The following is an 18,104-nucleotide window of genomic DNA, read 5'->3' on the forward strand; positions in this document are numbered from 1 at the left end:
CATGTGCACATTGACATCTGCATTGGCTCCACTTCCTGCAGTCATGGCACAGGCATGTGCAAGCCACACCCCACACATTCCGCATGTTTCCAGAATGCTCAGAATTTCAAGCCGATTTTTGCAACAATTCCAGAGAGGAAGAAACAGAAGAAAAAGAACAGGAAATAAAAATAACAGGAGGTACTGATTTCAAACTTGAGAGAGAGAGAGAGAGAGAGAGAGAGAGAGAAAGTGACGAAGAAGAGAGTGCGATGATGAAGGAGCAAGAGGAGGAGTATGGAACATGACGATGAAGGCGCAGGGTAACTGCGACGACTTCGTCTACTGCTCCTTCTGCTTCGTCGGCTTCTTGTGCTGTTTCTGCTACTGCTGCTGGTTCTGGTTCTTCTGGTTCTTCTTCTTCTTCTTCGCCTGCAACCTGCAGGTGAGTGTCAGAGACATGACCCGCTCGTCACACAGTTAACAGCTCTCTCACTCTAGCGCTAGATAGTCTAGTGGTCGTGTTCGTCCCCCTCTCGTGAGCCGGGATGCATGGAGGCCTATAGCCCATGGGAGGAATGATGATGATGAGGATGATGATGAGGATGATGGCCCTTATTAGTTTCGGGTGTGCGTGTCGTCAATTTGCCGGTCAAGACTGTTTCAAAGGCGCTGCTTTGGTGATGATGGTGGAGTTCCTCCGGGAGGTCGTTTGATGGGTGGCTTCCGTTTGAACTTTGTGTGCTTTGAAAGACTGTAGTCTGGGTGTAGTCCCGTGCCATTGCAATAGATTTCGGAGCGGGAAAGGTGGTTTTCTTTTATGACGAGCCAAAGAGGAGCGTGAGACGGGGCTTACTTTTCTGGTGCGGGGGCGTCAGAGCTTGTCGGTTGGGTGAGTCACCGCCGGCATCTTCTTCGGCGACCCTCCTCGTGGGCAGGTGGCGGAGGCTTTGATGAAGCGCTTCCATTGAAGTAGTTTTTGTGTGCAGAATTGCGTTTTGGTCATCGTAGGGGGTGGAGGTGTGTCTTTGAGAGCAGTGGGTGAGCTAGCGAGTGGGTCCCTGGCTTGGGGCAGGGTTGGGTAGATTTGACTTGTGTCAGAACGCGAAAGAGAGCAGCAGGGGTTTTGAGCGAGGGAGGGTCTGGTTCCTTCCGAGTCGCTAGCCCGCACGCGCGAGCAACACCTTTATTTGGAGGGTGCTTCGTTGTCCCTGAGCCTGTAGGTGCTACATCTCAGAAAGTTTAGGCGTGACTTGTTGCTCAAAAGCTGTGATGCTCTAGCTCGGTCATACACTTCGGCATTCGTGCTTGCGATTCTCCACTCTTTCTCACTGCGTGCCTCTCTTCGTCTGTTGTCAGCCACTAACCAATCATCTCTCGCACTCCTTGTCATCTCCTTCCCGACTCGCAGGAGTAGGGGAATTCTTTGGGCGTTGTCTTGTATCGAAGGCTCACTCCCAAATTGCCTTCTTGCTCTCTCTCGGTGTCAGTCTCTCGAATATTTTTGCTTTCGTTTGCCCTTCTCCATAACCTTTTATTTATTTTATTTTTTATTTTTTAAAGTAGTCTTCTTGTAGTATTAGAAGCGACGGACGAAACTGACGGAGCTTTTGGTTCGCCATTCCGACAATTAGATAAGGTCTACAAGACTGTCTCGATTGTGTAAGGAACATGTAGGGTTATCTCCGGGGCAGAAGGGTGGTCCAATTCTTGATGGTGGCAAGAGGACATTGACCCAAGGTGCTGTATCGCCCCTCTTGTCTTGGTTCGAAGATCGGCGATATGACGTCCGGGACGCGCTTGCCCACCTGGAAGGAACGAGAGAACAACAAGAGGAGAGAGCGCCGCCGGCGCGCCATTGCAGCTAAGATCTTCGCCGGCCTGCGTCTCTATGGAAACTACAAGCTGCCCAAGCACTGCGACAACAATGAAGTCCTCAAGGCGCTCTGCGTGGAGGCTGGCTGGACTGTGGAAGAAGACGGCACCACTTACCGTAAGGTTAGGTCTCTGTCCTACTCCTCCTCTCTCCATCTGTTATCTTTTCACAAATTAGGTGAAATACAATGTCGACTCTTGAAGCTCACGTGTAAACTTGTTCAGGGATCGAAGCCGCCCGCGCAGCCCATGGAAGTGTGCACATCACCTTCTGAGGCGAGCCCCACTAGTTCCTACCCCGGCGCAGCTGAAGGCACTTCTCTGATTCCGTGGCTTAAGGGGCTATCTTCAAATGGTGGCAGTGGCACCGCTACCCCGAGCAGCAGCGCGGGCCTGCCACCCTTGCACGTCATGCACGGTGGCTCCTCCAGCGCGCCGGTCACGCCACCTCTTTCGTCCCCCACTCACCGCGGTCCTCCGGTCAAGCCCGACTGGGACCACATCAAGGACGCCGATCACCATTCCCACGGATTCCCCCCATCCGGCCCTCCCACATGGAACCATCACCCTTTCTTAGCTGCCGCTGCGGCTGCAGCTCAAGCTGCCGCTTCCAATCAGTCCCATCTCCGGCCTGGCTACTGCGATACGCCCGACGGTGCTCGTACCCCCATCGAAGAGGCCGAGTCCGAAATCTCGCCTGGGACCGCTTTGGAGTTTGCCACCGTCTGTGGCTCGAACTCCAGCAAATGGGCTAACGGGGTTAGGGTGCGAACTAGCTCAGGGGGGCGGCTTCTCGGGGGAATGGCAGGCCTTGGTCCATTTCCTTCGGCTAATAATGACTCCCCCTTGGAGACATTCTCCCATGCATGGCGAAATCCTATGCAGAAATCGATTAGTATGCCTGTTTCGCCTGTTTCCTCGCGAATGAAGGGGTCATTCGGAGATAGACTTGGTAGGTGTCCGTCAGAGCTGGAGCTCTCCGGCGCTGTTCAGGGGTTAGGGTCGCTGTGGGAGCTGGACGGGGTGGTACCTGAAGTTGGTGCGAAGAGGAAATTGCCAGCCGACGATTTAGAGCTGAAGCTGTGAGGCAGATGCAGGGATGAGTAGAAGCTTTGAATCGAGTTCATTTTAATTTTGTTGCCTTCGATTCGTGTCTAATTTGTGACTATTGTAGCTGGTTTTGCGGTGCGAGGGTACTGCTCCATATTTATATGGTGTGGATTAGCGTTAACTTCGCAATTTTTTAAACAATGGTGAAGAATTGCTGGTGGTCTGGTGCCGATCGCCACTGAAGTTGTTCAGGTGACTGACCATTCTTCTTCGCTGTCCTTGTTCTTGCGCATCAATGACTGATAGCCTTCTCAGTGATGTACATCAGGCCCAGCTCTTGTTCTCACATACGGGGGTTCTCATTTTTTTTGTGCAGGTTAAACTTTGGGTCTTCCAAGCGGTGCACTTAAAGGATGTGGGGTTAGTGAGCGTTGTGGTGAGAGATACAGATTGGATGGCCAACACATAGAGCTCGTGCTACTCTGTCTGTACAAACAGAATGATGTTAATAGTCATTTGACGTGATTTGGAATTATAGTACTTGAGTTGAGTGAGGTGACTCAATTTCATCTACTTTGCTTCATTTGTTGAATGTTTCGTATGTCAAATCGTTCCTTACAGCTTCATCTTCAGATGGCGGTTGATTCACCTAGATAGTTATGATATCTGGTTGCTTTGAATTGCGTTTCCGAATTGGGACTCGATAGTCTCGCCGTCCTTTCGGATTTTTGTCTGCTCGCATTCTCTGTCCATGCGATCTGATTCTACCTACTGTGCATACCACACTGTGTTGAGCTATTTCTATGAAGTACTTCGTCGGTTTACACTTGCTGGAGCCGCTTCATGAGGGCGCACTCTATTCCTCTACAACCTTAATACTGCAGGTAAGTTTTACTTTGAGGACGTTACACTGACTTGGCTAAATATGCTGAGAATGTCGTATGTAGTACTCCAGAGTAACGTTTTTTAGAAGGCTTCAGACTACTAATACGAATACCTTGCACGAGTACCCTGAAGTGCATTACATTATTACAAGAGTTATGGATCGCTTCAGTTCACTCACTTTTAGTACCAAGGAACAGTTCTTTTACGTGGATTCGGTACAAATATTGGATGATGGAGAGGACAACAATTATTAGTTGAATCAACCTTCAGGATATTGCCACGTATGTCACGGGAAATCGACTCGGAGTCTGGCGTACGTGTTCATAGCAGCTCACGGAAACCTGAAGCGTTTAGGGGTGAAGCGCATGATGAACGCAATATACAGTACGACCAGTTCTGGATCTGTTCTAGAAACGCAGAGTGCATTGGAAATGAGAACTCCTGAGTAGTACAGGCTGATCAACCGTGTGAAAGTTTCTGACCGGCTTGTGCATCTGAGGAAAATCCTTCCACAATAAGTTGTGTAGTTTAATGCGGTGAAGTCTGCACTGTTTGTTTCTGAGAGTGGCTCCGCCTCCTCTACCCCAGTAAGTTGAGCACTTTCAGCCTCCCATGGAGGCACAGTCCGATTTTAATTGGTTTTCAAGATTCTTTTCCTCTTTCGTTGAAAGCGAACGGCAGTAAAAATTAATTCTGCATGCGCCGTGAATAGACACCTCCTGCTATCCACCGGGCGGCGCTACCAACCCGCGAATGATGTGCCGAGCACTGCTTAATTGATCAAATCCCTCAGTGCTATCTGGTTTCTGACCAGGAATGCGGATTCCATTGTTAAAAATCTAGTACACATGAGCTTGCATTCATTTTGCGACAGAAAAATCGTGCTGAAGTCTTCCCAGTCACCAGTGCGACGGAGTTATCAAGGCAACTATAATGAAGTTCGGGGTTGGGTTGGGATGAGAGAGAGAGAGAGATATGGCCAAGCATGTCATACCAGTGAAAGCTTGGACCGTTATTGCACACATGCAACTTACTTACCTCCCACTTATCGTTCACTCCGCTGCCCCCACTGTCAGTCTGTACAGACACTGTTTTTCACACTCTCTCATGAATCTTGCGCACCCAATCCATCGTCTGCAAAGCAGCTAAGGGAAGTAAATGGTCTTTTGCGTTTTCCTTCCTTGGTGCTTTGTGAAGCCTTAGGTCGGAGAAATCGACAGACCTCTAGGGTGTTTGTTTGATCAGGGCACCTTTTGTCAGCTTCTGCCTCTGGCTTCCGCCATAGCTCAGGTTAGTGTGACAACAGAAGCTGACAAGCAAAAAATAGGATGTTTTCTTCCCAATCATGTCTCGTGCTGGTGAGGGTGCCATATCAAACACAAGCAGAGGTTTCTCTCGTAGTCCTAGTTCGCATTTCTACTGGTCCACTTGTGTTAATCCCTTCGTTTATTTTCATTGTATGTCAATTAAGAGAAATTGGTAGGTGGTTGTTGTTTTTTTTTATAAAATAAAATAAAAAATTAAAATTGGGTGTGTGAGCATTGGAAAATAATCACACAGTCCCATCGTTGTGTTTAATAAATAATACAACTTTTTAGGGAAGGATGAAGGTAGAATAACTGTAGAGAGTGTTCATTTATGTACACTAACATGCACAAAGTTGCATCCAGACTTCTCTTAACTTAACTTTATATTAGTAATTGGTATAAAAAACTCACTGGTAAAACCCAATCTATTTCCATAGGGAACATCAATGGAATATTTAGTAATTATATTCTCATAAATCCAGGTTATAAATTTTTTTAACACACCTTCTTAGTCTAATGCCTACAATTGTGGAATGATTGGGTTTATTTCTCTATTCATTGAAGTAATTCTTGTATTTTTGAACTAAAGCATGGTGAAACGATTTTCAATATTTTTCACCTTGATTTTTTATGTATATTTAAATAAAAATAAGCATGGTATTGCAAATTTTATAATCAATGAAAAAATTGTGGGTGCAATTTTTTTAAAAAAAAAACATTACTTAAGTTTCTTTTGTATACTTGCTATTAAAAACTTGTGAATTTTAATAATATCTCTATTTTAGTTATTAAGTGCCAACAATCTACATGTTCTAAAAGTGCTATGCTTTCCAAATCTATGTGCAAGTTAAATAAAAACTACATACTTGGTCTTCCTTAAGACTAAACATAATAAATATTCATGGAGTTCTTTAAAATAAAGAATTAAAATTTAAAAGACCAAAACATAAAAATCAGATATATAGTATGTAAAATCTTCATTTTTCTTGTATAATCTACCCAAAGAAAACAAAACTCTTATGAAATAAAATAGATAAAGAAATAAGAATTTAGATTTACACTTATATTGTTTACAGTATATGTATGAGGTCTTTTGCAGGTCTTTATACTTAGAACATATATATATATATATATATATATCCTTAGCAGACTTTATACTAAGAGAAATCAACCTAAAATCTATATGAAGAAAAATTAAGATAGAATAATTATATTCTTTTTTCATAGCAAGAAGAATATATATTTTTTAAAATTCATAGTAAATATGTTTTAAAGAGGTGTTTATTACAAAAATTTATTTTTTTTGTAAAACTTTTTCTATTATTATATTTTAATCACTAATATTTTAAATTTATTATAAAAAATTAACTTGGTCTACTTTGTGAATATTTTTTATTTAATATTATTTTAAAAATAAAAGATATAAATATATTTTAGTTTTACCAAATAAGAGCTTTTACAAGCCCTTTGAACCATAGCCTTTTTAAGTACAAAATTCTCTTGATTTTAGAAGAAAAAAATAAGGAGCCACAATTTTTAAACTTTAAAATTTGTTAAAATGGAGACTCATCATTTGATTTGCTTTATAATTAAAAAAAATATTTGATATATTAGAACAAAAAAAACTAAGATAGAATACATTTCTTTTCTACCCAACATAAATGTTTTTTTCTTCTATATTTTGTGGTAGATATATCTTTAAAAAGTAGTTTTATACAAAAATTTAAGAAAGTGTACTAAAGATAGTATATTGTTGTTATTTTATATTTATATATATATATATATATATATATATTAATACTAAAGACTACTTACATAATAGACACTTATTTCTATCTTAAATAAAGAGTCAAAAATTTCTTTAAATAAGTTCTAATGAGCATATTGTCTAATATATTTACTAAATCTAAGTTATTTGGTCTAAAAATTACAATACGTATTCAGTTCTTTAATGATGAAGCTTAATTCTAAAAACATATTTACAAAGATTTAACAAAAAAATGAAAAAAAATCTATTGATGCAACAATAAAACCTCGAAATAAGTAATACAACAAAATCAGTAGTAGAATAAAATAAGCCTCAAAGATTGTTTTATAATTATTATTTTTTAGTTTTTAGATAAAATAAAATAAAAAGTTACAACTCGAATATAAAAAAATATGTGTTGTTACAAGAAGAAAAATAAAAAATAAAGATAATATTTGATTTTAGTAAAGAAAAATTTTAAATATAAAAATAAGAAGACATCTATTTCACTTTTGATTGCAACTAAGTTTTTAGCTTCAAAGTCTTTTACTTCTTAAAAACAATGTCTTCTTATTTTTTAAAATATATAGAAAATTCTTAAGAAATTTCTTAAGACAACATATAATTAAGATATATGTTTTTTTATTGCATGATTCATAAAATTAAGATTATTTAATTTAAAATTTTTATTTGTATTTTTGTCTTTAAAATGATTGTATTATTATTATTATTATTATTATTATGTATTTTTAAAAAATTGATAAAGCTCTTGGAATCTAACTTATCTTCTCTGTCGATTTAGTCTCAAAATGATGTTGAATGTGACAAAAAATTGGCGAATTTCCAATAGCTAGAATGAAGTTATGAACCACTAGTTTCTTTTTCTTAGATCCTATTAGTCTACATTATCTCTTTTATGGATGTATTATCATTCCTTGTTTTCTTGTGTATACTTTTTTATTATTTATTTTATTAATCAATTTACATCCTTAATGTTTTTACTTTTTCTCCTTAAGAAATAATAGAACTTTTGAAGTAGTTTAAGATTTTTTTTGTAGTATATATATATATATATATATATATATATAATAGATATAAGTACATGTTTGAAATCATAAAAAAGAATTGTAGTAGCAATATGTAGATTCAACAAATCATAGTATTTATACAAGAAGAATATTTAAAACTGCACAAATAATTACCAAAATAATAAGAAAAATCTATATATATATATATATATATATATATATATTAGCTTGAAGATTGTAGACCAAAATAGAATATAAATTATTTATTATAATGTATGTTTAAGTTTGTATGTTTAAGATTGTATTGTAAAAAAAAGAAATAAAGAAAAAAAGATAATATATTTTTAAAATAAAAAGATGTTAAAATTAAACCAGTTTATATCAATTGTATAATGAAAGTAAGTAAATTTAATTTTTTTTTAAAATTAATACTATAAATTTAAAATTTAAAATTATTGAATTTGTTTGTATAATATTTTAAGTTTCTATTTTAACCATTTTATTTTTATTATTTTAAATATTTAGATTTGCAATTAATGGCCACATCTAAATGTATTTTGAATTTTCTAAAAAAAATAAAATACCAAATTACAATTTATATGTTTATCAAAGATTTGTACTTCTACAACGAATTAGATATGATTTTCTAAGTTTTATAGCCCCTTCTAATTAAGTTCTGTTTCTCTTGATTTCTTTTATTGAAATCATATTATTATTATCATTCAATTTTTATACATTCTTTAAAATTCTTTACAAATCAAAGACTCAAATTCTATACAATATCTCAACAATTAATTTGTATTCTACTAATTATTTATATCTTCTTTTTAAATCACTACTAATTAATTAATTATTAATCACTTATAAATTTCTTAAATCTAAATTATATATTATTATTTATCTACCACATACTATTGATATATGTATGTATGTATGTTATTTTACAACAATGTCAATTAGAACGAATTATGTGAATCATATTTTAATTTTTTTGCTAAAATTCTATACATTGCTTTATTTTTTTAAATTAATAAACTTGTCTAAGATTATATATTTATTAATTTGAATATTCATTCACAATTATTATTTTAAAATGTTTTCCAACTCTAGATAATTTTTATATACCTTGCAACCTATTTCATATTCTAAGTCAACATAATAACATTACCAATTTTTTTTTTATTGCTTAAAATTAGACCTAGTTTTTATTTTTAAAAAGTTGAAAAGTGTCACACAAAATGCAATATTTTCCCCTAAACACCTTCTTTGTACACATGTCTAAAAATTACAAATTTACAAAATCTAAATCTTTCATAACAACAAATAATGTGATCTTTTATGTCTAAACCACATAAACAATTTTTGATATATATTGTGTTGATCTCACTATATATCACCTTAAGAAGGCCTAGTCTTCCAAAAAATACAAACTTTGTAAATCTTTTGGACAATGAAATTTCAAAGTGGACTTTTGGATGTAAACACCCCCTTAATCTTGTTAATTTCTTTTACCATGTTGGATCCAACAAAGATGAATTCATTTTCTTCCACTTCACTGAGAACAGTGATGAATAATGAGCATCGCAGTCTGTTCAATTCTGCACTCTAAGCTTGGTCACGTTTGGGGCAACTCGGTGGCTTAAGCGATAGGGCTCAGAAGTTGCCAGTCTCACATTAATCAGGTCCAGAAGAGTTTGTAAAGCCTGCCCATTCACAGTCAACAATTCAGTGACCACGTTGCAGTAGTTTAGTTTCCCTGTGAGTAATAGACGACATAGATAACCGGATCTTACTGATGCAGAGCAGGCATTCAGAACCTCCATGGTGACATTTTCTCATAGCTGTCTCGATCTGTTCTGCAGCTTTTCGGTGCTCTCACAACCACGTTTTCAGAATCTTTTTGCATGGCACATTCTCCCTTAATGACTGAACCCAGTCGGCACAATGCGCCTGTCAGTTGCTAGCACCTTTACTCCATGGAATTTGTTGTGTTTTACAACTGTTTCCATTGCACTGTTCTTCGATTCTGGAAACAGCTTCTGTTCATCTCCCACTGCGGCAAATTCTTCCCTCTGATGAAAGTGGTGCTTGCTGTACTCTGGAACGGGTGAGTTTTAATTAGTTGCGCCTCTCGGTGTATCAATGCATCAGTGACAAGTAGATCGATATGACTAGAGTCGCGGCAGGAACCACTTCAGCTTCAATTTCAACAATCACAGTATTCCATTCACAGTTACCAAAACGACTCTGCAAGTCGGGATACATCGGTGTTCTCAACGTGTCCAGTGTAGACTAATGATTGAAAAAAAACATCGATTCTTGGCTAGCTGTATCCCCTCACCTTGCATACTGGTTCTAAGATGCCATTTTGTGCATAAATCGCGGTTTTCGCCGCTTGAGCTTTCTGTCGATTTGAAACTAAAAGACCATGCAAAACTTTCTTCGGCACTGAAGGGGAGGGTGGGGGAAGGAGAGATAGAGAGAGCCATCTTGCCAGCGACCGAGCGACCTCGCTAAGGCTGGCAGAGCGGGCATGTTAGAGACCGCTGTCATGTGCTCATCCTCACCAAGTCTTCAGTTCGGTCTCCAGAGTTACTGTCTCCACCATTGAACATGTGTTCAAGACATTTCCATCGCCAACCATCACGAATTTTGCGAGTCCCAAGAGATGAGATCTCGTGGAGAACTTAACTATTATGTTGAAACGTTGAGTATATCGATTTGCTCAACTCAAGGATGTGCTCGAGAGCGTGAGCACACTCCTCAGTGTCGCACCAAAGAAATGACTTCAATACTTAATTGTGACGTGAGTTTAATACCATTTCCTCACCATCTGGAAGAAACCCACAGACACACACGTCACGTTAAAAATTGCAGGGTCCGGTCAATCTCACAACTGACAGACACTGGGGCAGCACCGTAGACCAGTGTGCGGCTCAAAATTGTATCCTAAATTACGCTGAGCGACATGCATTCGAATCTAGCTGATATTTTCTCCTACCGATTGAGCTTCACTTCCAATTCGTATGGAAAAAGGCTAAACTTCACGCCAAAAGCATTATAAACCATGTGCTCTCCTAGGTTAAAAAATAAAAAAAAAAAAAAAAAAGAGCGACATGCAACAAGTGTGCGTTTCAATGGACGAGACTCCTAGATTTCAAAAGCAGAATCTGCCATTCCCTAAAATTTCTGTTCCTCGCTGAACTTTTCGCACATCAGTCTTGAGGACCCTCACACGAGGAGTCTCTCAGGAAAGAAGAAAGCATTATGACGTCGTAACTCCTCAAAATAACCACGTAAAACAGACACAGTCGCAACGCCACACGATGCTCATAAAACATCGCCTGCTTGTCATTTCTAAGACTGCTCATTTGCATGAACAGTGATAAGCAACAACATCACCTGCTCGAACTGTTCTAGAGTGGAGAGAGGAAATCAAAACCCGGCTGACACTGGACGTTGTCGTGTTAGAAGCCTTCTTAGGCACTGTTCTCAGCGGACTGTTCTTTCATACAAACAAAATATATAAATATCAGACTGAGGTGCCCTTTTTTTTTCCTTTGTTTTCTTTTATCTTTTTTTTTTAAAAGTGGAGGACCGTGAATAATCGGCAAGGAAGAGCAGTAGTTTGAGCAATTAAATTAGTAATTCTGATCACAGATGGCAAGAGGATATGTGAGCCTCAAGGAAGTTGTAAAAGAATACGGAATCTGCTTCAACTGAGGTGGGGTCCGCTTACCTGAGCCTGTGCCACACAATTCTAATCGTCAGCAGGACTAGAAGCCAAAACAACACATTTTCGCACACACAGAGACTCTCCATCTCTTACGCATCCACTCCGATTCGGCGTTTTCATCCGCAGTGAGAGTGAGATTTTGACTCTTGCATCACACTCTGGGTTCATTCAAAACTCAGTTTTGATGACGGAGCACACACATGTACGAACATTCATTTATTTATTTTTTCGAATTGTTCAGTTTTAGATTTTTTACACAACAAATTGAACACAACAGATTAAAAATTAAAAATTAAAAAGTTGTAACAGTAAGGATGACTTTGACATGTTTTGATGAATTTGATACAATGACTTTGTTCACTAGTCTATTTAGTTTTAAACATTTGTTAATATAATTTATTTAAGATCCAAAGTTATATTTAAATAAAATCAAATAATATAAAAAATTTAAGAATACCTTATATATATATATATATATATATATATATCACGGATGTTAAATAGACCCATGCTTTTACTAAATAGACCCACCTTTGGTGAAGAATATAGTAATCACTACGAATGTGGTTGGTTTTTATTGATTGTAGATCTAAGAATGGAGAAATGAATCCAAAAATCATTATTCATTTTCATATAAGTTATATATATATATATATATATATATAACTTGAATTAGTTTTTTTTAATTAAAAGAAAAAAAAGAGTTTTCCATTTCAACTAAATGACTGGGATAACATAGAAAATTAAAAGAACTTTGTTTACTGATACTCTAATCAAAGAATGTAAAGTTTTAGTATAAACTGTGAGCCTCAGTAATCTAGCTATTAGATGAAATTATACATACACATTATTTGATAATATAATTGTATAAAAGGGGACACAGAAATGATTTTACTAAACAGAAAAGGAGTAAAGAGTGGGATAAGCGTTTCTATAATAAATATTGATAAACAAATAAATACATAAATGAAATTCTAAATTTTCTTTTCTTTTCCAGCATGAATTTATTCAATGCAGTGGTTGTGATTTTAATTGCCATACATTATAAACAACATTCAAGTCATCTTTCTAATTAAAATTACGTTAATAAATAAACATGTACATATTTAATGAACTTTATGAATTTAGTTATTCATTTATTTATCTATCACAGAATTGAGTGAACACAAATCTCAAAACCACAGCCACCACCACCACAATACAATACACAAAAGGAAAGGAAAGAGGAGGGGCTGCCTGAATAATAATAATAATAATAATAGGAATACTAATAATAAGAACGAGGATGTAGTCCCCCCCCTCTCGTTCAGTACTTCGGTACTGGAACACAGACAGCTTCCTTACTTTTACTTTTTCACCTCGCAATGGTCCTGCTGCCTGCTCCTACCACAACTGTTACAGGACATAGGCTGCATATTCCCAACCCACTCTCCCCCACCTTCCCACCTTCCCTTTCATTGGGTGCCACAAATATCCCCCCCCCCCCCCCCCTCTCCCCGGCATACAGAGAAGTGCTCGTAACCGTCGATCGGGCCATCGAATGCAGGTCGGAATCCACTTGACCCCTCGTTTCCACGGGTGACCAATTCCGCATGGTATTGTCTCCTCGTGGTTGGAAATGTCGCAGGCCGCCACAAAGAAACAAACCCACGAATGGCTGAAGATGAATGAATGTTGATAAGTTTCTCTCGTTGGAATTAGATGAATGATCTCGTACAACTCAATACCTCGCAGGCACTGCTCGTGCCCTTCCGGGGATGATGCCAGCTGTCATGTGGAATGCTCGAGTGCATTCCCTCTATTTGGGCTTTGAAACGGAAACGTTCCCTGTTCCCCGATCTACGTTCCCATGATGAAATATCTGAGATGCCAGGGAAGGGGAGCGTCTGTCGCCCTTCGGGTGACGTGGCAACGGCATTTCATTTCAACATGCGACCCCAAAGTTGCCACTTGAAAGGGAACCAATCAAGGAACATTCATCCTATGGATGAATGAATGAATGTGTGAAATGTGCATGAATGGTTTAACGAATGAATAAGATTTGGAAGTTGGATGAATTCTCTCAAAAAAAGGAAGAATGTTCTTAAAGGAACTTCCTCTTATTTTCCCTTATTTTTATTATTTATTTTTTCCCGTTTCAAAATGGATCCTAATGATGACATTTGATACGTGACCTACCTATTGACATGGCATCTTTTCATTGGAAAGTACGACTAAAAAAACACTACACACACACACACACACACACACACACATACATATATATATATATATATATATATATATATTGTGACATATCCATACCCATTTTAAGGCCTCCTTTCCTTTTTCATTCATTCTCATACTTGAATCCATGTTGCATGGATATAGGATGCATGAGTTGTTAAAGTCTTATTTTATTTATTCAAAAAACAAAATGAGGTTCTTTTTCTTCTTGCTGTTGCTCTTTGTTTTGTTTTTTCGTTAATTTCCTTGTTTAAGGAATCATCAAGAGTTGGAAAAGAAGATGGTAACTTAGGAGGAAGATGTTTTTCAATCTTATGTTTGTGAGGAATAACATGTGTACTTTACATAGATAATCAAACTTTTCTTGTAAGACATATTAAGATTATAACATTTTTTTCAAATTATGAGTACTGAAAAAGTTGCTTTCTCTCCTTCTTTCTTTTTGAAGTTTTATATTCATTTATTGATAATATTGAATTAATTCATAATACCTTTGAGGCTCCTGGAATAAGAGACTAATCTACCAATGTCCCATTATCTAAAAACAAGTTTCCAAGGATCCAAGCAATTAAAATATAAGTTAAAATAAGTTAAGTTAAAATAAGTTGTTAAAAAATAAGTTATAAGTTATAAGTTATAAGTTAAAAAATAAGTTAAAATATAGGTTACTTGAAAGTGATTTAAAATAATGTTTTATACTTCCCAATTATTTTCAAAAATTGAGTTGGTGGATAAGTATGTATATACACCAACACACACACACACACACATATATATATATATATATATATATATACAGGAATGAAAGAATGAATTGTGCCGATCCTGATAAGAATAGGCCAAATGCCTTTTGTTAAGAGTTTATGACTAAGATATTTTGTAAAAATATATTTGTAATTGTATATGTTTCACCCTAATTTTGAATTAAAGAAAAAACCTTGTTTTAAAAAGAACCTTGTCATTACATTCCTTCTCTCCCATATATAATAAATCAAAGTGCCTTATGAAGATAAAGTAATTGTGGAAACAATTACTTTACATAGACTTTGTTTTGTTGATAATGAGAAAAAGAAAATCGAAAAAGAAAAAAAGAACCCGTTTGTAATTGATATTATTTGGATCCAACTAAGATTATTTCAGTTAATAATTCAATTGGATCTAATTAATTAAAATATGCTCTCTGGGGACAAGATAACTAAAATGTTGGTCAATTGTTCAGATTTTGAATTAGCAAATCACTACATGTGAATAACCTATATCTTGTATAATAAGAAAATTTCATGTTTTATGTTTTTATAATTGTGATTGAAGATTTTCAAAGAATTATCTGAAACAGTATTGGAAGTTTACTCATTACTTTAATTAATTCTTGTACAAATAATTCCATCTTAATTTATGCAATCTTACATGGAAACCTATAAAAAGTATATATTTTTTCACTTTAGTAATTTTAAGCATGTATGATTAAAATTTTGGATCACATATACTATTTTTTAATTTTTTTTTAATGCAAGTTTAAACAAACTTATGAGGGTGTTACATTCTGGTTTCAAGCCTTACATGGTCTGTATTACAAGTTTATGATTTGACAAAATAATATGTAACTTAATGAAATACTGGCTTTTAAAGTATTCCTTCGTAATATGAAAAATGTGAAAGGCCGAGTGAACCAAATTTTTAAATAAGATAATCGAACACACGCATGACCATTACAATTGAAATTGTACTTGAACAGACAAAAATAGAATTGCATTATCTTGAGGGCTCATCCTCTCATCCTACGTGGCAGCTGAAAGTTGCCAACTAAGCAGCGAGATACTTGGACAACCCACGTGGATGGAGGTATGGGTGGGGACGTGGCGCAGTGGAGCACTGGGAGTCATCCGTCTATTGATGGATGCGCGGATGGATGAATACATGAACTTTCGTGGATGAGTTAATAATAACCGGTCGGTCATCCTTTGCAGAAGAACAAACCTGTTGAAGATTCGGCTTCGCCCAGCCGGAGATGTTCCCCAAGTGTGAACGTCGTGAGAACGGGGGCTTATAATCTCTGTCCGTTTCTTCATTGTAAAGACTTGACTTGAACAGTTCTCCAAACCCATTATGCAAAATTATCATTGTCTTATCTTTAATCATATCTAAAAATACCACGTATTTTTGTAGAATTTATACAATTTTGAAAGTCACGAATGTTGGGTCCAAAATGGCCCTAAAAAACTACTAGATGGATGGCAAAGTTGAACCCCATAATCCTACATAGGTTGGTGGTTCAAATCCCAATTATAATATTGCAACTATGCCAGAAATTTGTTCAAGGTTAACTTATCTAATGTCAAAAAAAAGTAATATAAAATAAAATAAACTAAAAAATAAAGCCACAATTGTTACCCCTTCTCAATTCCTTGTAAAACATTTTGAATAAAATAGATAAATAATCCATTCTAATGTACTTATATCTTTCTATTTTATTTATTCGTTTAATTCTTTTTCACACTTTTTCTCATGCCTCCAAAAACTTAATAGATCTCCTAAATTATATATGTACACAAGTGTGTTTTAAAAATATATATATATATATATATATATATATATTATTATTATCATTTGTGATTTTAAGCTATAAATTACAGTTTTGTTTTAGAAAACACATAACATATACTAAGATTATTGTAATCAATTCGTTTTAAAATAATATGTCTAAGTTTGTGATTATTATAAATGTTGAAGTTATTTAGAAGAGTGACCAGGTTTGGGGTTTAGGGTTCAAGTTATCAAATAATTCTACAACAAGAGCCAAGTAAGAATACAAGTAGAAAAAAGTGTTTAACGAATTTGAGGGATTAAATTTTTAAATAATAAATATGTCTTCTGTTTTCTTAACAAGGTATATTTGATTAAGTGAACTATAACCTTTGGAAAAGTTATGTGAGATATGCATACACACATATTTCTGTATTTTATATAAATAAAAAAAAGGAGATTTCCTATTAAAAACTTGACATATTACAAGTTGTCATGGTTGAATATTTCATAATTTCCTTGCAACTCATTTATTTGGACATTTATACAGTATGATTTGCAAAGCAACAATAATTTTGATATAGATTTAAGGAACCTGTAGGTAGACACCCCTGTTTTAGTGCATAGATGTCCCCCTTGCCATACATCAATTTAATGAACAACTAAATTGAATGATCATCATTTGAAATTGTGTCTGAAGATTGTTGTACTCTGTTTGTTACCTGAATTTGAAAACAAACAAAATCAATTCTGTTGACACCCATAAACTTGTAATGGAGTTGAAGTTCTCTAAAAAATTTATTTTTAAATTTTCTAAAAATAAGATAGAGTTGATTTTGTTTATATTGGGCTTCAAGTACCAAACTTGTTACAAAAGTCTTCAATCATAATTTCAAATAATGATCATTCATATTATTTATCCATTAAATTAATGTGGCAGAGGAGGGTGTCCACCTAGCAATTCCCTATATTTATTAAATACCAATTTAAAAAAAAAAATGGTCTAATAAGTGTCTCAAGAGAATTTGAAAACATGCAGGGTTTATGTTATTTTGTTTGCTGAAACAAATCCATTAACACTGAATAAATCACAAAATAATTACATCTTTTACAATTACTACAATTTTAAAAACACCATCTGTTTGCATCATTGAAAATATAATGCAACAGTAGTAACTATTGGCTACCCAAATAATATCATTGTATGTAATAACAGATAGTAAAATAAACCTCAAATTTATTTCATATTTGTTTTGTATAACTCATTTATATATTTACTTACTCATTAAATACTTAGATGTGGAGTAACAATCCGATTTAATGTGAAAAGAAGTTGCAATGCAATAATTTCACAGATTTCCCCTAAAAAAACCATGTCTGCATAAATGGTTTACTACAATTTTTTTTCTGAAATTTTAAAAGATATGCCTGTAATATGATAAAAAAACAACAAAGGAAATTGGATAGATGGAAGGACTACAGTATGAAACTAAGTAGAAATGAGGACAAAGAATGAAGGAATGAATGAGGGGAGGGGAGGGGAGGGGAGGAATGGGAGGAGAATGCCAAACAGCGGTGCCCATGAATTCTAGCGGAAGCCATGAGAGTGGGAGAGAGAGAGAGAGAGAGAGAGAGAGAGAATGCAGGATTATTGCAGCCAGCATTGGAGGGTGGGGTGTTGTGGGATAGGTGACGTTGATGATGCCTTTCTCCTCGTCCTCCTCCTCGTCCTCCTCCTCCTCCTCCTC

General features: G+C 35.9%; 2 protein-coding genes across 3 annotated transcripts; one reads left to right on the plus strand and one right to left on the minus strand.

The window, feature by feature from the left end:
• Positions 1-312: 312 nt before the first annotated feature.
• LOC112273435 (uncharacterized) lies at positions 313-3,477 on the plus strand. Its single transcript, XM_024502219.3, has 3 exons — positions 313-1,977; positions 2,080-3,156; positions 3,281-3,477. The coding sequence occupies exons 1-2, from the start codon at positions 1,762-1,764 to the stop codon at positions 2,938-2,940; spliced, it is 1,077 nt and encodes a 358-aa protein (XP_024357987.1). The 5' UTR covers positions 313-1,761; the 3' UTR covers positions 2,941-3,156; positions 3,281-3,477.
• Positions 3,478-9,108: 5,631 nt separating this feature from the next.
• On the minus strand, positions 9,109-11,373 carry LOC112273060 (uncharacterized). 2 transcript variants are annotated; one of them, XM_073529188.2, is made up of 3 exons: positions 11,274-11,373; positions 10,213-10,704; positions 9,109-9,969 (listed from the first exon to the last, which is right to left on the minus strand). In XM_073529188.2, exons 2-3 carry the CDS (start codon positions 10,358-10,360, stop codon positions 9,791-9,793), a joined length of 327 nt encoding a protein of 108 aa, XP_073385289.1. In that variant the 5' UTR covers positions 10,361-10,704; positions 11,274-11,373; the 3' UTR covers positions 9,109-9,790. The 2 variants fall into 2 exon arrangements, with proteins under 2 accessions (XP_073385289.1, XP_073385288.1); XM_073529187.2 differs by having other exon boundaries at positions 10,213-11,360.
• Between the last annotated feature and the right edge of the window lie 6,731 nt (positions 11,374-18,104).

This window comes from Physcomitrium patens, chromosome 20, assembly GCF_059467195.1.
Source record: "Physcomitrium patens ecotype Gransden chromosome 20, ASM5946719v1, whole genome shotgun sequence".
Lineage (NCBI taxonomy): Eukaryota > Viridiplantae > Streptophyta > Bryopsida > Funariales > Funariaceae > Physcomitrium > Physcomitrium patens.

What these genes read in the sequence shown, in the direction of transcription:
- LOC112273060 (XM_073529188.2), bottom strand. Translation starts at nt 10,360, where the DNA reads ATGGCTCTCTCTATCTCTCCTTCCCCCACCCTCCCCTTCAGTGCCGAA. An exon ending in TCTTAGAACCAGTATGCAAG is followed by an intron (nt 9,970 to 10,212) that starts GTGAGGGGATAC and finishes CACCCGTTCCAG; the next exon opens with AGTACAGCAAGCACCACTTT.
- LOC112273435 (XM_024502219.3), top strand. Translation starts at nt 1,762, where the DNA reads ATGACGTCCGGGACGCGCTTGCCCACCTGGAAGGAACGAGAGAACAAC. An exon ending in ACGGCACCACTTACCGTAAG is followed by an intron (nt 1,978 to 2,079) that starts GTTAGGTCTCTG and finishes AAACTTGTTCAG; the next exon opens with GGATCGAAGCCGCCCGCGCA.